The 19472-nt window shown below is 38.4% G+C and overlaps 2 protein-coding genes across 5 annotated transcripts; one reads left to right on the forward strand and one right to left on the reverse strand.

The window, feature by feature from the left end:
• Positions 1–433: 433 nt before the first annotated feature.
• On the reverse strand, positions 434–3734 carry LOC110850844 (haloacid dehalogenase-like hydrolase domain-containing 5). Its single transcript, XM_022098424.2, has 11 exons — positions 2981–3734; positions 2703–2903; positions 2439–2603; positions 2170–2208; positions 1999–2077; positions 1771–1906; positions 1529–1702; positions 1207–1221; positions 947–1127; positions 818–857; positions 434–714 (listed from the first exon to the last, which is right to left on the reverse strand). The coding sequence occupies exons 1-11, from the start codon at positions 3098–3100 to the stop codon at positions 599–601; spliced, it is 1266 nt and encodes a 421-aa protein (XP_021954116.1). The 5' UTR covers positions 3101–3734; the 3' UTR covers positions 434–598.
• A 3256-nt stretch (positions 3735–6990) lies between these two features.
• Positions 6991–19045, forward strand: LOC110851249 (calcium-transporting ATPase sarcoplasmic/endoplasmic reticulum type). Of its 4 annotated transcripts, XR_002548026.2 has the most exons (24): positions 9051–9083; positions 9158–9242; positions 9386–9486; positions 9566–9618; positions 9718–9781; positions 9855–9882; positions 9964–10074; positions 10160–10482; positions 10556–10863; positions 10947–11021; positions 11095–11212; positions 11299–11361; positions 13064–13156; positions 13233–13676; positions 13793–14017; positions 14094–14103; positions 14193–14209; positions 14298–14615; positions 14691–14843; positions 14928–15069; positions 15152–15261; positions 15338–15455; positions 17899–17991; positions 18144–19045. XR_002548026.2 is itself a non-coding variant. In XM_022098951.2 (23 exons), exons 2-23 carry the CDS (start codon positions 9051–9053, stop codon positions 15536–15538), a joined length of 3075 nt encoding a protein of 1024 aa, XP_021954643.1. In that variant the 5' UTR covers positions 6991–7148; positions 8951–9050. The 4 variants fall into 4 exon arrangements, 3 of the variants coding, with proteins under 3 accessions (XP_021954643.1, XP_021954645.1, XP_021954644.1); XM_022098951.2 differs by lacking the exons at positions 17899–17991; positions 18144–19045 and adding an exon at positions 6991–7148 and having other exon boundaries at positions 8951–9083; positions 15338–15538; XM_022098953.2 differs by lacking the exon at positions 17899–17991.
• Positions 19046–19472: the final 427 nt, after the last annotated feature.

Raw genomic sequence — 19472 nt, forward strand, 5'->3', positions numbered from 1 at the left:
ATGAAATGGGCACTCCACCCGGACAAATTTAGCAACATATGTACATACATGTGAAATGAAAGTAAAAGGATGCATGGACAAATCCACTATCGCCAGACCAGAACCGAGATAAAACACTGGAAAAGGATGGAGAAAGTGAGGGAGTAGTGAGAGCTTTCACTTCCAGACGAGATAGGCAGCATTGGTGTGAAAAAGAGTGATGAACTCGAAACTGGAGACACAAAGAGTTGGAGTAAATGGGCCAATGTTATTTTTTGCAGGACAATAAGTCTTGACGAATGAGACAAAAAGGATGCGCCCTGATTTCATTATGGGACGAGTTATGGGTGCTGTGAGAGAGAACACTAATTTAATCAGAGTGAGACGACTCTCTATCTCTCTCTATCTGTGAAAAACCATGAACAATGAAATCAAAGACCACGCATAGAACAAGTTTGATTAAACAGTTTCTAAATTTATTACCCAATTTAAGAAATTAATGGTTTTAATAAATTAGTAAAATGGAATTGCATTCATCGTTCACAAATGATGTTGTTCAACTTCTGAAACGGATAAATATATAGTTGTTTTCTCTGTACTGATTTTTTTTGGGAAATTTCTAGTGGAAATTTTCTTGTTGAAATATATTTGTTACTGCGTGTAGAACATTTGCAACGATAAAATTAGGTTGTCTTAGTTTTTCCTCCATTGGTAAAAAGTCACGGGGTGTATGATCTGTAAGGAAAATATTTACTTGGGTTGGTTAAGTCTTCAAAAATTTAATACCTGCTGCAAAAAATGAGTTGAATAAACAACATAATGGTGTGGACATACTTACCCAGCAAACATTCCTCGCGATCATGAGAAAAAACTCCAGTCTAGGAAAATGAGTTATAAGTTTTAAGATTGAAATAATGTAATCATTTAACTTTATAAATCATTTGTACAAAGAAAGTAGAGTTAATACCTCGACCAGCACACTGTGGCACTGTTCTGCCTCTTGAATCGACTCTTCGGGATCGTTACCAAGAAGATGATAAATATTCCTGGCTCCCATAGCCGCCGACCGCTTCGTTGAGACAGCGCGTGATCTTGCCAGGTACTGATTGTATAGATTAGATCCAAATATATCCGTGTTTACATTGTCTCTGTGGGGAAAGAGAAAGTTTGTTGGATTTATGACAACGAACAAATTAGGCATGACAGGCAAACTGGTATGTTTCTTACCCTATGCAATAAATCCTGTAAACAACAAAAGTTTTATTATGACAATATTATAACCAAAAATGTGATCAAGGACGAGTAAGATATTCATTACCACAATGACAAAGATGACCAACAGTGGTCAGTGACAAACAAACTCTCTAACGAATAATAAAGGATTAAATTGAGGATTTTGGGTACTCTTTCTCACTCCAAGTTAACAACTAAGCGGGCAAGGGTGTTGATTTTAAGAGATTAATTTGCGGTCCAACCATGGTTCTTACTTAAGCTGCTCTTGTGATCGTTTACAAATTACACTAAAGTCTAATATTGCAATCAAACGTACCTTCGTATAGGTTGGTCAACTCCTATTTGTCGAGCGTGTGTTATAAGCATTCTTTCTGCGTGGTAATACGTGATTTCGCTAGGTTTTCCAATTAATGCTGTGTATATCAAGTCTTGACCAGTAATTTTCTTGTACAAGCTTTCCAAGCATACTAGAAATGCCCCGTGCCCAAATCTGGAATTGTTAATATTTTCCTGTTTATAACAAAAATCGGTAACAGATCAATTTGTACACATGATCACCTTGGCATAAAAGCTTCTGCCATCCATTGTAAGTCCATGTTACATGCTAATATGGGCAAGTGCGGTCTTGGGACAAGTTTAGGTACGTCTTTTGGATGTCCAGAGCTCAGTAGGATATCAATAAGTAACTGCAGTGCTGTAATTTGACCCAACATAATGCAATAATGGACATAAAATCCGGTGATGCCGTAAGAAAAGTCAATTATGTGTGATAAGATATTCACTTACAAGTCTCCCACCTAATCGGCTCGCCGAATAGAACGATTGCTTCAATTCGCTTAAACTGATCTTCCAAATCCTCAGATGACTACACACACACAATATGCATATATGCAAAAACGGCCCATTTACAATGCCAATAATGAGATGAAAGAGGGAGCAATATATTTTATTACGTACCGCAGATACTCTACGTTTATGATCCACAGCATCCAACACCTACAAATACGACAGAAAATGAAAAATAAACAATGAGATTTGGAACCAAATGATTCAGTCGAATGATATTTTATGGCGATTATAGCGAGGAGTAGTGTAATCAGTCATTGTTAAAGTCATTTCAAATGACTCATTTGCCAACCTTATCGCCAGGTACTGATTGTATCGATTAGATCCAAGTATATGGGTGTTCTACTTTGTCATGAAATAATACAAATTTTGAAACTCACTGGGAATGCCGTTCTCACATCGTCGATCGTCGTAACTTTTGTAAATCCGAGATTTGTCGCGATATCCACAACCGGTCCTTGTCCGGACACCAAAACCCTCTTGTCGTGGAATCCTTTAAAAAGTCTCAAGGGAGAATGAGCCATCACCACTTGGTCCTCGTGAATCTAAACATCATAAATTATCATAAATTATCATAAATTTTACACCCTTCCCCTAAATATTTTTACGTAGTTCTATTTAACCATCCAGTCAACACGACTCACATCAATTCCCAACCAATTCGAAAGTTGTAACGCCTTATCATGTCTCAACATATTTCCTCCATTCGTCACAAACACCGTGGGTACTCGGAACCTGCCATCGTTATTGACCAATTTTCTAAAAGCGTCCGGCGCAAAGGGTAAAATCTTTCTCCCTCTAACAATCACACCATCAATGTCAAACAGCAGTCCGAACCCACAATCCTGCATTTAAGACATAAACTCATTACCCACACCATTATACTTTTTGCAAGATAACTCATTCTCATCAAAGTCCGTACCTGTTGTTGCAGTCGCGTCGAGAAAGGTCTCATTTTTGAAGAATGGTGTGCAAAAGCAGACTCCAACTCTGACATCCCTCCCACCTTATTTCGGATCTGCCTACAAAACTTGACGGCCATTTTATCTCGCCCCTTCCTTTTCAAGTCTTTTTGTTTTCTTAGTATTACGTACGACGGTCTAGTTAATTAATTTTAAGTAAGTATTAAAGCTGAATATTTCCGTATTCTTCTCCCAAACTCTCTGACTTTCCTTATTTTGTACACTGTTGTGTAGTAAGTAGTACTTCTTTATTTTATTACCCTGACTGACTGGTTATGTAATACTTGGTTATAAATAATTAAAGCTGACAGCTGCGTTTCGATCGACTCGATTTATCCTTCAATCAATCATCTTGACTTGAATGAACGGACACTATACAATTTCACAGCCAGCGTGACGACGTATTTAGTGGCAGCAATTAAAGGTTAAAGGTTACACGAGACGTGACGTCGTCACTTACTAAAGTCGAAAAACTGCTAAGTTTAGCAATAACAAGACTGCCCCCCACGACTGCTGCTGTCCTGCTCGTTGGGAGCATACTTACTTTCTCGGCTGTGGTTTTGGTTGACGAAAAGTAAGTAAGAACCGCAGAGAAAATAAGGGATAATCTAACTATTCGATAATTTGATTGCGAAAAGAACAAAGTGACCACCGACCAGCAGATCACATGCACACGAGATTGATGATGACGGGATGGGCTGGTAAAAATAGAGGCTGATTTCCGCTTCAGACTGGCTCAGCGATTGGGTAGGCTGACACTTTTACGGCATCATCTCCCGAAAATGGCACAATATTTTTGCATATTTTTCCTTCATATGCGACATACATACGTCCACCTGACCATTTGGTTAATTAGCGAGAGGGAGGAGTGGTGGCATTTGAGCAGTATTAGTGTCACGTCGCAGTAGTAGAGCACACACACCACGCTCATCAAATCCATCTCCTGACTTTTAAATCCAGTCGAACGACACTAAAAATAAGCCAACACGAAAAGGAATATTATGTAGATGATTAAAAATATACTCGTTTTCTTGAGTGGATCCGCCACAAGGCAAAAGAGGATTAGAATTTTTATGACGCCATAAATATGCAATGATGCGATCCTCATTAAATCATGATGTCAATCAGCTTGTAGTATGTACCACTGCCTACTTGGGAAATGAAAATGCAATTAAATTGTAAAGGCCAAGTGCATTTAATGATGATTATTATGAGACGAAATGCATGTTAAGGAAGGATTGCTTGTCTACTTTTACTTCTTTTTGAGTGGTGCATGAAACAAATGGATTCAAGATGAGCAAAACGAATTTCAGCGTGTACGAGAGTTCCTCATGCGAAAACCGATAATCTTTAATAAGAGCTTATGTCTATGTGGCTCACTGACTGAGATTTTACTCTTTTTCTGTGAAAATAGAAAAAAGAGGTTTTTTTCCTCTCTTTTACACGAGATGCAGTTGGATAAGTTGTCCCATTATGTCTCATCGTCCTTCATTCTCATCTTATCCTCTGCGCTCCCCTTCTGTTTCAAATGTGTCTTTTGTCACTTTTTGTTTAGTTTGTAAAATGTATGTGGAAATAATGTCCCCATAAATAACGGGAACAAGATACATAGATCTACAAGCGCTAAACAAAGTTTGACACTGCATGCATGTGAGACAATGGACATGGAGAAGAGGATTTTCGCGAATCTCTCAAACCAGCCGATTCGTTTCTTTTTCCTGTTCTTGTTCTTGTTCTTATGCGTGTACCACCAAATGGCACACAAGAAATGAAAAGACGATATGGAAAAAGAACTAAATACATGGAATGGCTGTTCCTCTTGTGTCTGGCGTGACACACAAGGACGCAGTCAGGGAGTGCATGCATGATATTATATATACTTAATTATGTAAGAAAGGAGAGGATGCGAATATGGAACGAAGAAGTGTATGTATGTATGTATAAAAGCTATTAATGGAACTCTATGCATCAGTAAATAATTGGCGTCACCGTCGTCATCCTCCTTTTACATGATCACATTTTGGAGGAGCACATTCAATTATAAGGTATTCGAAATGATCATGCATGCACATGGATGAGAGGAAGAAAGCTGGTGTACATCATAGGTAATAATGCCGATACTAATAATAAGAATAATGGTAATATCGTCGCCGTCCTTAGTTTTTACATCTCTCCTCCTAAATTACATGGGATTTTTTATGATTTGTAAACATCATAAGTTGGAGCTGTAAAAATAGATGATTTTCTCGTTATACGTAAATGTCATAAACATGGACCCGATTAAAACAAGGATTTTCCATTTATATATACGTACGGAAACCAACCGGGTGCGGATTTATTGCGTAGTTTTACCCAAACAAGAAAAAATGAGGATAAGAATAGGCCTTTGTTTGGGGAGAGGACAAAAATCGGATCTAGTTTGCAGATTCATTTACGTTCGTTCGTTGGTGGTTTGGTTCAATTCGGTTCATGGCGTTGTTTGGCATTGTTTCACACTATGGATTCTTTTACTACTTACACAGTTTAAGAGGAAGGGGTGGTGGTGGGCACGTGGGTTTGAGTTGATGTGTGTATTTGTTGCAGAGTCAGTGACAGGATGACATGAAACGCCAAGTGACACTTTTATCGGGAGGAAGAAGAAGAAGAAAAGCCTTGATACACTTTTTTTTATTTTGGTGAATCAATGACGTGGTACACCATACTGTCCTCTCGTTTCTGATGATGATTAGTGCCATGAAGCTGAGAAACGTCAGGGTCAAGCCTTGTTTTCGAGTTAGTTCGTGGGACATTTGACCATAAATAAGACCGAGAAGATTTTAAAGTGATTCTAAACTATTTATATACACACGCGGAATACAAAGAGAGGGAGAAAGGTCAACGGAAAAGTCTAATAATTCTACATAATTTGATTACGCCCAGTTTTGTAACACGTATGTATCCAAAAACGCATGCATACCTTATGACGATAAGAAGGGTGCGTAAATATGAGCAAAAATGAAGTAGAAATTGGTCATGTGCGGAACGTTTATTTATTATTTAAAAAAATGCAATAATGTTGCAATTATGTTATCAGTTTCCCTGAATGCACAAAAACTCGTGGTCTTGTTCGTCGTCGTCGTCTCATTTCGACATGATGCTCGTCCACATCCAACAGAAGCGTCATTGTAGCGAATCTCTCGAGTATTATCGTTTCGTGGTGACAAACTATTTGCAAGTCGAATATTACGCCGAGAGAAAAGAACAAAGTTAAAAGCAGATCAGCATTTTTACTTGCATTCCCGTTATTAAGTACTTTATACGATCCGACAACGTTATCCAATTCTCTGCATGTGCCTGCCTGGCGTTGTTGTTCTTGTTGTTGGTGGCGTTTTTAGTTTCGGATCGAATTTTACCGACTGCACTAATCTACGATTGGAGGAATTGGCGAGTAGTTGTCATGATGAGAAAAAAAGATGCGCTACATCTCCTTGTTATTTCTTGAGAGAGAGAGAGCTTTATTTTATTTTTTAACCGGGTCTTTTTCACACAATGTTAAGTTGGCCATGTCCACAACGGCTGCTTTCGACGACGACGACGACAACGACGGGTTATTTTTCGTCGGATATACCCTGTCTTGTTCTTGGTCTCTTCTCTTTTCTTGGGAAAAGCAGGGGAGGATGGTGTGCTTAAATTTAGACATTTTGCAGCACAAGAAGAGAGACATGGGAGTTGAGGTTGCAATTTTTTTCTACTCAACCTGACTCCATGTTTAACTTTAACTCTTCTATAACAACTGAAATGAAATGACTCCACATCACACAAACTCTCTCCTTATTCAATCTAACTGTCTCTCCGAAGCGTCGTTCTTGTGGCGATGCTACTGTCGCTGTTGGTTGCATAAAATAAAGAACACGTACATGTAATACGACGACGACGACGGGCAGCAGCAGGTATTTGGTCTCGGTAATTTCTGTCCCTGTGCCAGAAAAGTGATTAAAAAGGCAGCTAGAACTTATCTGAGGCCCCATTTGGGTTTGGGCAGCGCCGGATCGTTGCTTTTCATCCAGGGATCAGTCGTCATTTCCTCTGTGAGGTGTTTAGTAGTTGTGCTCTCCTACAGCTCAGGATTTCCTCCTCTTGCCATTGTTGGTAAGTTTGCAGAATTAACAAAAAACATCTTCAACAAACGGCGACGACTGACTGACCCCGAAGTGCACTCTCCTCCGAAGTAGTAGTAGAGTTAAGCTACATATACAAGTGGTCGTGACATTTTACATTTTACATCCCTGCCCCCTCAAGAAATTCAAGTGCCTCGGTGCCCCCACTTTGTACTTCTGTAATATCTTAACATACTGGCTGACATCATTGTTACATGCGGTTGAGAACAGGACACGAGGAGAAAGTGGTGGCTGTGGAGGTGATGGTGGTGGTACATCTGCGAGGCGTTCCTCCTGCTACGATATTTGGAGTGCTACCAACCGAATAGACAAAATAATTTTGATAAGAGGGGAGGACTGCATGCTTTTCATGATAGTACCCAAGGGGTCGAGGGTTTAAAGTTGGAGAGATAGAAGCAAGACCTTATCGTATCGTGATAAGAGAGGTCTGACCCCCAGGAACAACGAGTCCCTTGATGTACCTTTCCGATGATAACGCAAATAGTTCAGAATAGTTTAGCCTATTTGGTACATTGCGTTGTTTCATATTTAGAGTTCAGGGTCATTCCGAGGAAAGGGAGTGGGTTGGCCAAAAGTGCCCGTGTGGTTCCAAAGGTGAAGTCGAGGTTTTGGCATCCGTTTAGTTGGACGGAGAGTGAGTCGAATAATTTTATTAATAGCTCAATGAGTGAGTCAGATATAGAGCAAGGCTAGCCGACCGTGGTTTGTAGTTGGTCGTAATGATGAGAGGAGCATCTCTAGGAGAATAATAATATCTGTGTCGCTGTTACGGGTGCAGCACCCATTTACACATTACGCTCTTTGTCAATATCTTTTGCCAAAATTCTGCCCCCAGTTCTTGGCCATGCCTGCCATCAAATTCTTTTCCATAGCCAATATTTCAAAAAAGCCATGCAAATAGTCAGCCAGCCAGCCATCCAATTTCAACTCCAACAACCTAATTTAACAAACCAAAAGTAGATCTAATTCTCCCCCAAGTATTAAAACCAACACCAATTTTATATAATGCAATCCAACCACCACCATCACCACCATTATTCTACCAAACCACCCTTCTCAGCTGCAATACTACTATTATTACAATACTTTACAAAAATTTTCTCATCAATCTCAAACACACGGCAGAAAGAGAAGGAGTACTATTGCCAAATTTATTATCATCACGACCCTATTATATATATTATATATATTTATTTATCCTTCCTCATCTTCTTATTTCATGAATGACGTACGAACATGAGTCGTGCTTTTTTTCTACTCTGATAGTAATAACGAATCATCATGAATACATACGTAAGGCAACAAAGGCAATGCTAATAATCCAGAGACCGCAATGCAAATAAAATATATGCGACGTCGACCTGTGCAAAAAAGGGGGCATCCACCCATCCCGTGGGGGATGACCGGGTGGGGTCACAGGTCATGCCGGCGACCACCTGGGGTGACCCTGGTGGGGCGGTGGGGGGTGTGGACGGCCCGAGCCGATTTCCAGAGTTGGCGGTGAGGGAGAGGTCGACCAATGGGGATCCTCCACATTAAGCCCAGTCGGAGGCATTGAGTAGTTGGGACGGATTGAGAGCGACCAGCAGCACCACGAGCAGAAGAATACGGCATATTCCTGCATGGTGTGAAAGAAATACGAGTTCAGTAGTAGTCAGTCAGTCAGTCGAGAGTTTCAGATCAGCATCATCATCACCATCATCAGCACTCACCAAGTACAAAAAAGGTTTAGTTAGATCTCTGCTGATTTTTCGTTCTTGATTTACCTGATAGATCTTGCCGTCTTTGGAGAGGATCAGCAATTGTGTAATTGTTCCAGAGGCTTCTTCTTCTTATCGAGAGTGTGAAAGATAAGAGTAAGTGACCTATCAGGATGGAGGATGCCCACGCCAAGACGTGGGAGGAGGTTTGTAAATCAATTATATAATTAAGCATTGGATTTTATTGATTTAAACTGTTGGTAATTCATATTTTTGGCAGGTTGTGAACTACTTTGGCACTGACCAAGAACGTGGTCTGTCGTCGGACCAGGTCAAAAAGTATCAGGAGAAATACGGACCTAATGGTGAGTGAAAGGATAAGTATTATTTATTATGCAGGTTTATTAATGAGGAGGGTTGAGACGGAGTTGGGATGGGGAAATGTGTCTTAACTTGTAGACTTAAAAGTTGTCTCAATTTTGTACTAATTGTTCTCAATCGTTTACAGAACTCCCTGCAGAAGAAGGGAAATCTTTATGGCAACTGGTCTTGGAACAGTTTGACGATCTACTAGTTAAGATTCTTCTGCTTGCCGCTATTATCTCATTTGTAAGTGAAATAAGTTTGTTTGATTAAGGGGGATGGTTATGGTATGATTAATTTAAATGGTTTTTACTTCCTTGACTAGGTTTTGGCCTGTTTTGAAGACCATGGGGAAGGATCCGCAGAGGGAATTACGGCGTAAGTTATTTATTTCAAAATATTATAAATAAACCTAAATTTATAGCGTGTGTTAACACATTAGAATGTTAATTATGAGACAACTTTTTTTGTTTACAGTTTCGTCGAACCTTTTGTCATTTTGCTCATTCTTATTGCAAACGCTATCGTTGGTGTATGGCAGGTTAGAAGATTTCACGGCTTAAAATTTAACTTGAGGAAAGTATTTTTGTAACACACTAAATTATCACTTTCAGGAAAGAAACGCTGAAAGTGCTATTGAAGGTAAGTTTCACTTACAAAAAAATCGGCAATCAATGGTATAATTATGTCATGCAATAATAATATATAATTTTCTACTTTTAGCCTTGAAGGAATATGAACCTGAAATGGGCAAAGTTGTTCGAAGTGATAAGTCTGGAGTACAAAAGGTGCGATCCCGTGAACTTGTGCCTGGGGATCTGGTTGAAGTCTCAGGTGAGTGTTGGGCAATATTCGAGATTAAGATAAGGAAATGATTATTATTTATAAATATTTAACATTAATTGTTTTATGTATGTAGTCGGCGACAAAATTCCCGCTGATATCCGAATCACCAAGGTCTTGTCTACGACCCTTCGTATCGATCAGTCCATCTTGACTGGAGAGTCAGTCTCCGTCATCAAGCACAACGAGGCCGTTCCCGACCCACGTGCCGTGAACCAGGACAAGAAGAACATCCTGTTCAGCGGTACTAATGTTGCAGCTGGAAAGGCTCGCGGTATTGTTATTGGAACTGGACTCAACACTGCTATTGGTAAAATCCGAACTGAAATGTCCGAGACTGAGGAAATCAAGACCCCTCTTCAGCAAAAATTGGACGAATTCGGTGAACAACTCTCCAAGGTACATATTAGTAGAGCATACAGATTTATTACCAGTAAAAGAAATATTATTTTATAAATATATTATTTTATAGGTCATTTCCATCATCTGCGTTGCCGTCTGGGCCATCAATATTGGTCACTTCAACGACCCCGCTCACGGAGGCTCCTGGATCAAGGGTGCCGTCTACTATTTCAAGATCGCTGTTGCTCTGGCCGTCGCTGCCATCCCAGAAGGTCTGCCCGCTGTCATCACCACCTGTCTCGCCTTGGGAACCCGACGAATGGCCCAGAAGAATGCCATTGTGCGTTCCTTGCCATCTGTGGAAACATTGGGTTGCACCTCAGTCATCTGCTCTGATAAAACCGGAACTCTTACCACCAACCAGATGTCTGTCAGCAGGTAAAACAGTTGACACACTATTATTGGTAATCAAATATTTACTTGCTCCTATTTTTGACATTGGGGGGTTTATTCTCTTTCAGGATGTTTGTCTTTGAAAAGGCTGATGGGAATGACATTGGCGTGCATGAATTCGAAATCACTGGATCCACCTACGAGTAAGTACTTGGCTACTACTACTGAATTAGCATTAATAATCTCTTTTTTATACTTGATTTTTAACAATTGCAGACCCATTGGTGAAGTTTTCTTGAGAGGACAAAAGGTTAAGGCTAGTGATTATGAGGCACTTCAAGAACTTGGAACCATCTGCATCATGTGTAACGACTCGGCTATCGATTTCAACGAGGTTTGTTCTTATCAATTATTATGTTTTTGTAATATAGTCATTCAATTGTTGATCTCGTAATTATTCATTATTTCAATTATTCTCAGTTTAAGCAAGTTTTCGAGAAAGTCGGTGAAGCTACTGAAACCGCTCTGATCGTCCTTGCTGAGGTAATTAATAAATTCTACGATTAAAATATAAAATAGTGTTGAATTAGAAAAAACGGTTCAAGCTTCCAGTTCCATTGCCCAAGTAGGTGTAGTTTCCAAATTCCCTTTGATAAAGAGTCTCGTGTCGTTTCCGTGCCACATCATTGGGGAAATTCCCATCCAGAATAGTAATCCTGCGATCATCCTTAGAATGGTGATGTTCAAAATGGACGTACGTATCGCGGATGAGTTGGTCCGGATCTGGGCTACAGCCAGAAATCATGTCTTGGACAAGGGTATGAAAGGTGGTGTTGATGAGATATTTCTCACGATTGGTTTGGTCGATCAGTTGCTGTCTGTGTAATGACAGTCTGTTATGCAAATTCCTTGCCTAAAGTAATTAAACGCGTTAAATAAATAATTAATCAGTTCCACTCACAACGTATTTTATGAATACTTACGGTGTTAGTTTCCCCAACGTAAATCGTCCATTTTCCTTCGTCTTTACAAGCTTGACAGTACATCAGGTATACCACGTTGTTGGAGTTGCAGAAGAATCTCTTTTGTGGATAAAATACTTGTCCAGCTTGTGATCCCCATTCCACAATCGCAGATTTTGTGATGCAAGGTCCAGTTTCTGTGCAATTATTATGTCTGCACCAGTATGTTCCTGGTCCAGTATGTCCCCGTGTTGCGTTTTCATTGATTTCTGTTATGAGTTCTGTGCAGAAAATGTATTGATGAAATAATGTAGTAATTTAGAATTGTAGTATAACTGTGAGCTTTTGTAGATCGTACCCGACACACTCTTTTGCCCGCTTTCTAGACCTTTTTCTTTTATTTCATCATCATAGGACATCAGGACGTCATTGTTTTTGCTAATAATGATTTGACTCCTCCCATCTACAACTTGTATCTTCTTAAAATCGCCATAGTAAATCATACGTAGAAGCCCTAGTTTGGTTTTATATGAATCTCCTGGATTTAGTTTTGTATTCACTGCAAAAGTTTGTAAGTTGCCTTGCACCCCGTCCACAAATGCTTGCCCCACTGCAGTTTCCGCGAACGGAGGTAAACCTCTTGTTCGGTTCATAAGATGGGTTGGAAAAAATCGCTGCCAAACTTCATAAGTATACAATACGAAGATTAGTGGTACATATTATTTTATACACCTTGAATTTATTTACCTGGAATAAGCGCAGGAAAGATGGGCAATCCGGTGTTGTCCTCCCACTCCCACACGTTTTGTAGTTCTGGAATAAGTGGGGATGGTGTCCTGTGATCTCGGCCCAAAATGGAATTAAAATCCTTAATTTCATTCAAAATAGACTGATAATGTTGCACATTATTCGCCATTTTTAAATAGAATGAAAATTAAACAGTACAACTATAAAAATGGGAATATTTAGCAGAATGACAACGAAACAAAAATGAGTGAAATTGTGTGGAGAATTTATTGAGTTACAGTGAAAAGAGCAGAAAGTGAAAAAGTGGGTAACTGCATTGGCCTCTGCGTTTGCTGGTCCTCGTCCCTCCGCATCTCCAGACATGACCTCTCACACACTCCTCGATTTTATATTGTTAACTCATATCTTTCTTCTTTTCTCTCCTTCTCTGATTGTTGTGCATCAACTTGTATGTCATAAAAGAGAAAAAGTGAAAAGTATGCAAAAAATCATTGACCTTGACTACCAACTAACCTAACGTTTTGTTTGTTGCTCAGAAATGCAACCCCTTCAACGTTGGAAAAACTGGATTGGATCGTCGTGGTGCTGCTATCTGCGTTCGTCAAGATATGGAGACCAAGTGGAAGAAGGTATGAATAAATCGCAGTAGTTCTCTATTCCTCTGACTAATTTACCAATGATTTACTCTTCTTGATTCTTTTATAGGAATTTACTCTGGAATTCTCCCGGGACCGAAAATCCATGTCCTCATACTGCGTCCCATTGAAATCAACCCGTCTTGGAAATGGACCCAAAATGTTCATCAAGGGAGCACCCGAGGGAGTGTTGGACCGTTGCACACACGTCCGAATTGGATCTCAGAAGGTCCCAATGACCAAAGCCATCATGGCCAAGATTTTGGAACTCACCAAACTGTACGGAACTGGTCGCGATACCCTTCGTTGCTTGGCCCTCGCCACCATTGATAACCCACCAAAACCAGAAGACATGGACTTGGTCGACTCCACCAAATTCTACCAATACGAAGTCAACATGACCTTTGTTGGTGTCGTTGGCATGTTGGACCCTCCCCGCAAGGAAGTCTTTGACGCCATCGTTCGATGCCGACAAGCTGGAATCCGTGTCATTGTCATCACTGGAGACAATAAGGTAAGATCAATAGAATAATTGGCTATTTATGCAAAATATAGTTGCATTTTTAGTTGATTTTGTGAGAGATGATGATGTCATTCATCATTTGTTTATATTGTATTCATAATAAATAGGCCACCGCTGAAGCTATCTGCAGACGTATCGGAGTCTTCACCGAGGAGGAGGATACCACAAACATGTCTTACTCTGGACGCGAGTTTGACGACCTCTCAATATCTGACCAACGTGCTGCCTGTGCCCGATCTCGATTGTTCTCTCGTGTGGAGCCATCTCACAAATCCAAGATCGTTGAGTTCTTGCAATCCATGAATGAAATCTCTGCCATGACTGGAGACGGCGTAATTAAAAGATTTTTTATAAGCATAACATTATTATCTGATTCACTCATTTGAAACGAACGAATATCTTTTTCAGGTGAATGACGGTAATTGTCTATGACTATGGATGGTTTATATTTTTTAACTTATTTTGAATAGTGAAAAAATGGTCTAATTTTATTTATCTTTTTTACAGCTCCTGCTTTGAAGAAGGTATGTTACAGAGTATAGTTTATTGTTTATTTATTCGCTGTACCTACTTGCCTTCCTTCAATGTAAATCATTCTTGTTTATTCTACAGGCTGAAATCGGTATTGCTATGGGTTCCGGAACTGCTGTGGCTAAATCTGCTGCTGAGATGGTGTTAGCTGATGACAACTTTAGCTCCATTGTCGCTGCTGTTGAAGAAGGCCGTGCTATTTACAACAACATGAAACAATTCATCCGATACCTTATTTCTTCCAACATTGGTGAGGTCGTGTCCATCTTCTTGACCGCCGCTTTGGGTCTCCCAGAAGCCTTGATTCCCGTCCAACTCTTGTGGGTCAACTTGGTCACTGACGGTCTCCCAGCTACCGCCCTCGGATTCAACCCACCTGATCTTGACATCATGAGCAAGGTACTTTGATACTATAATTAAACTACCACTATGATTTTGATATGATACGCTAACCTAAAATTTGACTTTCTACAGCCCCCACGAAAGGCTGACGAGAGCTTGATTTCCGGATGGTTGTTCTTCCGTTACATGGCTGTTGGTGGATACGTCGGCGCTGGTACCGTTATGGCTGCTACTTGGTGGTTCAGCATGTACTCTGGAGGACCTGGACTTTCTTACTACCAATTGGTTCGTTAGATAATATTTACTCGAGTTACCTTTTTTTCTTTTGTCAATATGACTCGCTAAAAATATTGGTTAATTGTTCATCAGACTCATCACTTGCAATGCTCTCCGGACAACGAATTATTCAAGGGAGTCGACTGTCACATTTTCCACGATCCTCATCCAATGACCATGGCTCTGTCCGTGTTGGTCAGCATTGAAATGTTGAACGCCATGAACAGCTTGTCTGGTAAGGCGCAATTTATTATTGATTTAGATTTCTGTTTATTACAGAGCATTGATCTCTTGATTTTGTTCATTTCTTCACGCAGAAAATCAGTCATTGGTGGTTATGCCTCCATGGACCAACTTGTTCTTGATGGCCGCCATGGCTCTGTCAATGACCCTTCACTTTGTCATCCTCTATGTTGAAATCCTCTCGGTATTAAAGACTTAATTAACCATGAATACGGCATCATCATCATTTGCTAACATTTTTTCTATTCTCTCTTCTGCAGCAAGTGTTCCAGGTGACTCCTTTGAATATGGAAGAATGGCTCGCTGTCGTAAAAATTTCGGTTCCCGTCATTCTCATTGATGAAACGCTCAAGTTTGTCGCCCGCAAATACGTTGAAGGTCAGCGCAAATATTTACATGCTCACTGGATCGTGCTAATGTGGGCAGTGTTTTTCGGTGTTTTGTCGGTTATACCTTTATAACAAGTGCTCATTAACTAACGTCTAAAAAAATTGAATATGTGTGTCTGGATTTTTAAATGATATTTAACCTTACCTCCAAAAAATAATCTCCATGATCTTCTATACAATAATATAATGTAACAACCCAACAAGTATCTCCTCCACGATTTATTTGAATCCGTAGTTTTGTAGCCTTTGCCTGCATTTCTTATGAGGATATGAGAATATGTGTAACCCCTGTCAATTCCTCATGGGGATTATTATGTAATGTAATACTTAATACTATACATGTCCCAACAACCAAACCGAGTGTAAAAGCATTTGTTTTTTTAAAGGAAAAACCATATTCCGTTCGGTATTGTGATAATATGACCTTCTTATCCTCATTACGTTTTACTCAACTACTGATAATGAATAATGTGACGATAATGATAATGTCCGGTTATACGTATGATTATCATGAACAGTTGGTGTTTGAGCATTTTTCTCTCTCTCTCTCTTTCAGTAGTTGAGTAAAACTTAATTTGTATTCCTCCACTAATTTTTAATATTAATTTAATATATAATAACGTATAAACTCGTTGTCGTAGTTTAATAAGCACATGTACAATTTCAAGTGGTTAGTAGATGGATATTGTGTGTGGGGTGGTTTGTAAATGCAATTACGTTGGTGTTGTTTTTGGGATTTGTGTGTTGTGGCCTTTTGGGGTCCGGTCAAGTAGTGTTTGTCCCTAGATGATATGATTGCGATATGCTACAAAGATTTGAATGAGTGATGTTATGAACATGTAAAATTTTATAATACGTAGTAGTAGATGATTTTAGTGTACTTATTAAGCCATAGCTTAGCTATTAGTTTGTAGTATTGAAAGACACCATTTTAATCCGATTGCAAATAATCCTTTAAACGGATCGAGTTGACCGCATTTTGCCATACTACCTAAATTCATAATCCAATCAAGTAATAATAATAATTAATAATTATATTATCGACAGATATATAAAATAAGGTCATCTGTTTAGATATAGTGAACAATAACAATGTAGTGGTGTGGTGGTGTGGTATTTAATTGAAGGAATGACATACAATTACCTAATATTATGTAATGGTGTGTTTATCAAAGAATTTGTCCTGATCGCGTGATAATTTAACTTAACACGTGTTTGGAATTAATTGACTGTTGCTAGTTTCTTGAACTTAAGGACTATTCGTATCTTGTCAAACGAAATACTTGTAATTCTTCGATATCGATAATGTTACTTACTCCTAAACTATATACTATACTACACTACACATCACAACAGTTCCAACCAAGTCAATAGTTGAGTAGTCCTCGTCGCCACACTGGATAACTAATTATTTAAGCAAGTATTCCTCGCGAATCATCAAGTAATTACATACATACAAAAAGTAATAAGGTTTGTATTCCTTTTTGATATGATTTCTCTATTTCTTATTACAATATTCTCAAGCTGGTCTTATGTACACGATAACATTTTTTTAAACCGTATAATTGAAATGTACAAAAATAAGATAATGGAATTTCAAGATTTTGAATATTGAAAGCCGTTGTAATTTAAACAAAAACAAACCTGACCCAGCAGTTAAAAAAGGACGAAGAAAAAGGATATATATAAAATAATTTTTAATTCGATTAAATTTGTGGTCCGTTAAAAAAGATGAAAATAATGCCAAGTAGTAGTCCGCACTTAGGATTAGCCTTTTTCTATAAATGTTTTGTGGTGGTGTACAGTCACGCACACGGTTAGATGATCAAGATCTGTAAATGACCCGTTTATAAGCATAATGTAGGTGTACGTACTTTTGTGTTATTTATCATTCGACTACTAACAACTTTTTTAAATCGGATTAACGAATGTTTTTTTGGAGTTCTTAATTAAATTTTTTTTGGAAAACTACAAAAAAATATTTAGAATATAGCAATCAACATTCTCTCACATCACATTATAATAAATAAGGTCCTGATTATTGTAATAATTAGTAGATCTATGGTGGTACATGCCTAATGTAGTGGTTGTAAGATCTGACCTGGATTTTTGATGAGCTTTCTCCCACCCCATATTAAAAATGGAAACGTGGTTAAGGTTTGCGTTTGAGTTTTTTACAATTGCGTTGTTTTTATTTATATGGTTTTGTTGCGTCTTTTTCTTGCCTTCATAATAGTCATTGGATTGTCCATATATTATTTATTAGTAATCTCATCAGTATGTAGTTACGCTCGTGCCGTCAACAAACACCAACCGCTTGAGAGCTGAGCTAAATTTTGACCAAGATTTCCTAAATACGACTTTCCTTTGAAGTTTGAGCATTTTTATAAGAATTGTTTTCACCTGTTTGTCTCTCTACCCTCTCTTTATAGCCCCTGAAGCCTACCCGGTTGTAAAATGAGAAAGTTGGACATCATTCTCACAGGCACCCTTCCAACGTTGAACCTATGAATTGAACTGTTTATGTATGAGCACCCTTTGGTTTTTTAAATACTTTCCCATTTTCTATTTTTCTTCTCTTTCCACCTTAATTTATTCTATTTTATTTTTTATGATTCTATTCTATTCTGTTCTATTCTCGACTTAAAATTTCGTTTCTTGCCTAATTTTCCTATAGCTCCAATTGCTGTTGAAGCGCGATCAAGAAAGTAAACCGTGACTCGAATCGGCCTTAATTTTCAAGACATGTCCACCAGAAAAAACCTTTTAAAAGTTTAAGGAACAAAAAAAAATGAAACCCTATCTCCGAGATATTGAATACCACAATTAGATATTACTAGATTATTTAACGTGGAAAGTTATATTTTTAGCAGTGAAGAAGAAGAAATGAACTCTGGATGATAATATCCTAAATATGCCCAGATGATATAATATTGACTTTGTTTTCAAAAAATATACAACGAATATTATTGCACCTTAATTGTTAAAGGCAAATTTTCACAGCGATTTTTAAAGAACTAGCGAAAAAAAAGTGTTCTAATGACCTTTGTCACCAACATCTCATCTCAAGTCTGTTGTTTGTGCTGTTGTATTTTACTCCGCATAGGTATATAAATTATTACAATGTCTCTACTACTTATACTGTACTGTACTTAAAAGTTGGCTGGTTAAATAATAGTTGCCTCTCCTCCACTCATTTAATTTTTGTCCGATTATTATTTCCCTTCCCCCAAAACCCCCACTTCTTGAGTAATAAATGATGTGACAATTTGATATTAGACAAAAATACAAAAAGTGACCAAGATCAGAGTCTTCTCTATGCAGCAGCAGATTCACTAAAAAAAAGTTGTCATTACGACCATACTCTTAGTTAAACTCTTGTACCTATTCTTCTGTTTTTCCTCCTAATACAAAAATAATCTCTCTCTTTCTTTTGTTCTGTTGTATCACGAACATGTATTAGTTCGAGGTTTTTGTATATAATATCGTAAGATAAAGACTTCAGAGCTGGATGATAAACGACAATGAAAATGCACACTTTGGCCTTGTGCGTAAATGGCTCTGAACTTTCTTCCTGTCTTTTCTTTTATTTCTCTACTCTTTATTTCTCACCTAGATTTATCATTGATGATGGTATAATTTGGCATTAAATTGGCACATGTGTATCATTTGAGAGAAAGCATTTTGCATCAATTGCATTATTTGACAAGTTCATATTTACATGTATCATATATATATATGCATATTCAAGGAAATCATACTATGACAATCATCACAGTGTAAAAACCACTGTTACTTTCATTTCTATGTATGCTGGCATAAAACATGATGACATTTGATCCAGCACAGACAATACATACAATCTGAAACTGTACCCCGTGGAGAAAGTTACCCAAACCAAAATCCCACATAACGCTCTTCCTTGAATTACTGTCATCCTATGCCCATTTATACTACGCAGTAAAGTAATTACGTTCCCATTATGCCTTATTATCATTATTACCAT

The sequence above is a fragment of the Folsomia candida genome, unplaced genomic scaffold (genome assembly GCF_002217175.1).
Source record: "Folsomia candida strain VU population unplaced genomic scaffold, ASM221717v1 Fcan01_Sc006, whole genome shotgun sequence".
Taxonomy (NCBI): Eukaryota; Metazoa; Arthropoda; class Collembola; order Entomobryomorpha; family Isotomidae; genus Folsomia; species Folsomia candida.

Coding starts and splice junctions, on each gene's coding strand:
- LOC110850844 (XM_022098424.2), bottom strand. CDS start 3,100: ATGGCCGTCAAGTTTTGTAGGCAGATCCGAAATAAGGTGGGAGGGATG. Junction 2,904..2,980: donor CGACGCGACTGCAACAACAG/GTACGGACTTTG, acceptor TCTTAAATGCAG/GATTGTGGGTTCGGACTGCT. Junction 1,907..1,998: donor GCCGATTAGGTGGGAGACTT/GTAAGTGAATAT, acceptor GTCAAATTACAG/CACTGCAGTTACTTATTGAT.
- LOC110851249 (XM_022098951.2), top strand. CDS start 9,051: ATGGAGGATGCCCACGCCAAGACGTGGGAGGAG. Junction 11,022..11,094: donor ATCACTGGATCCACCTACGA/GTAAGTACTTGG, acceptor TAACAATTGCAG/ACCCATTGGTGAAGTTTTCT. Junction 11,362..13,063: donor CTCTGATCGTCCTTGCTGAG/GTAATTAATAAA, acceptor TTTGTTGCTCAG/AAATGCAACCCCTTCAACGT.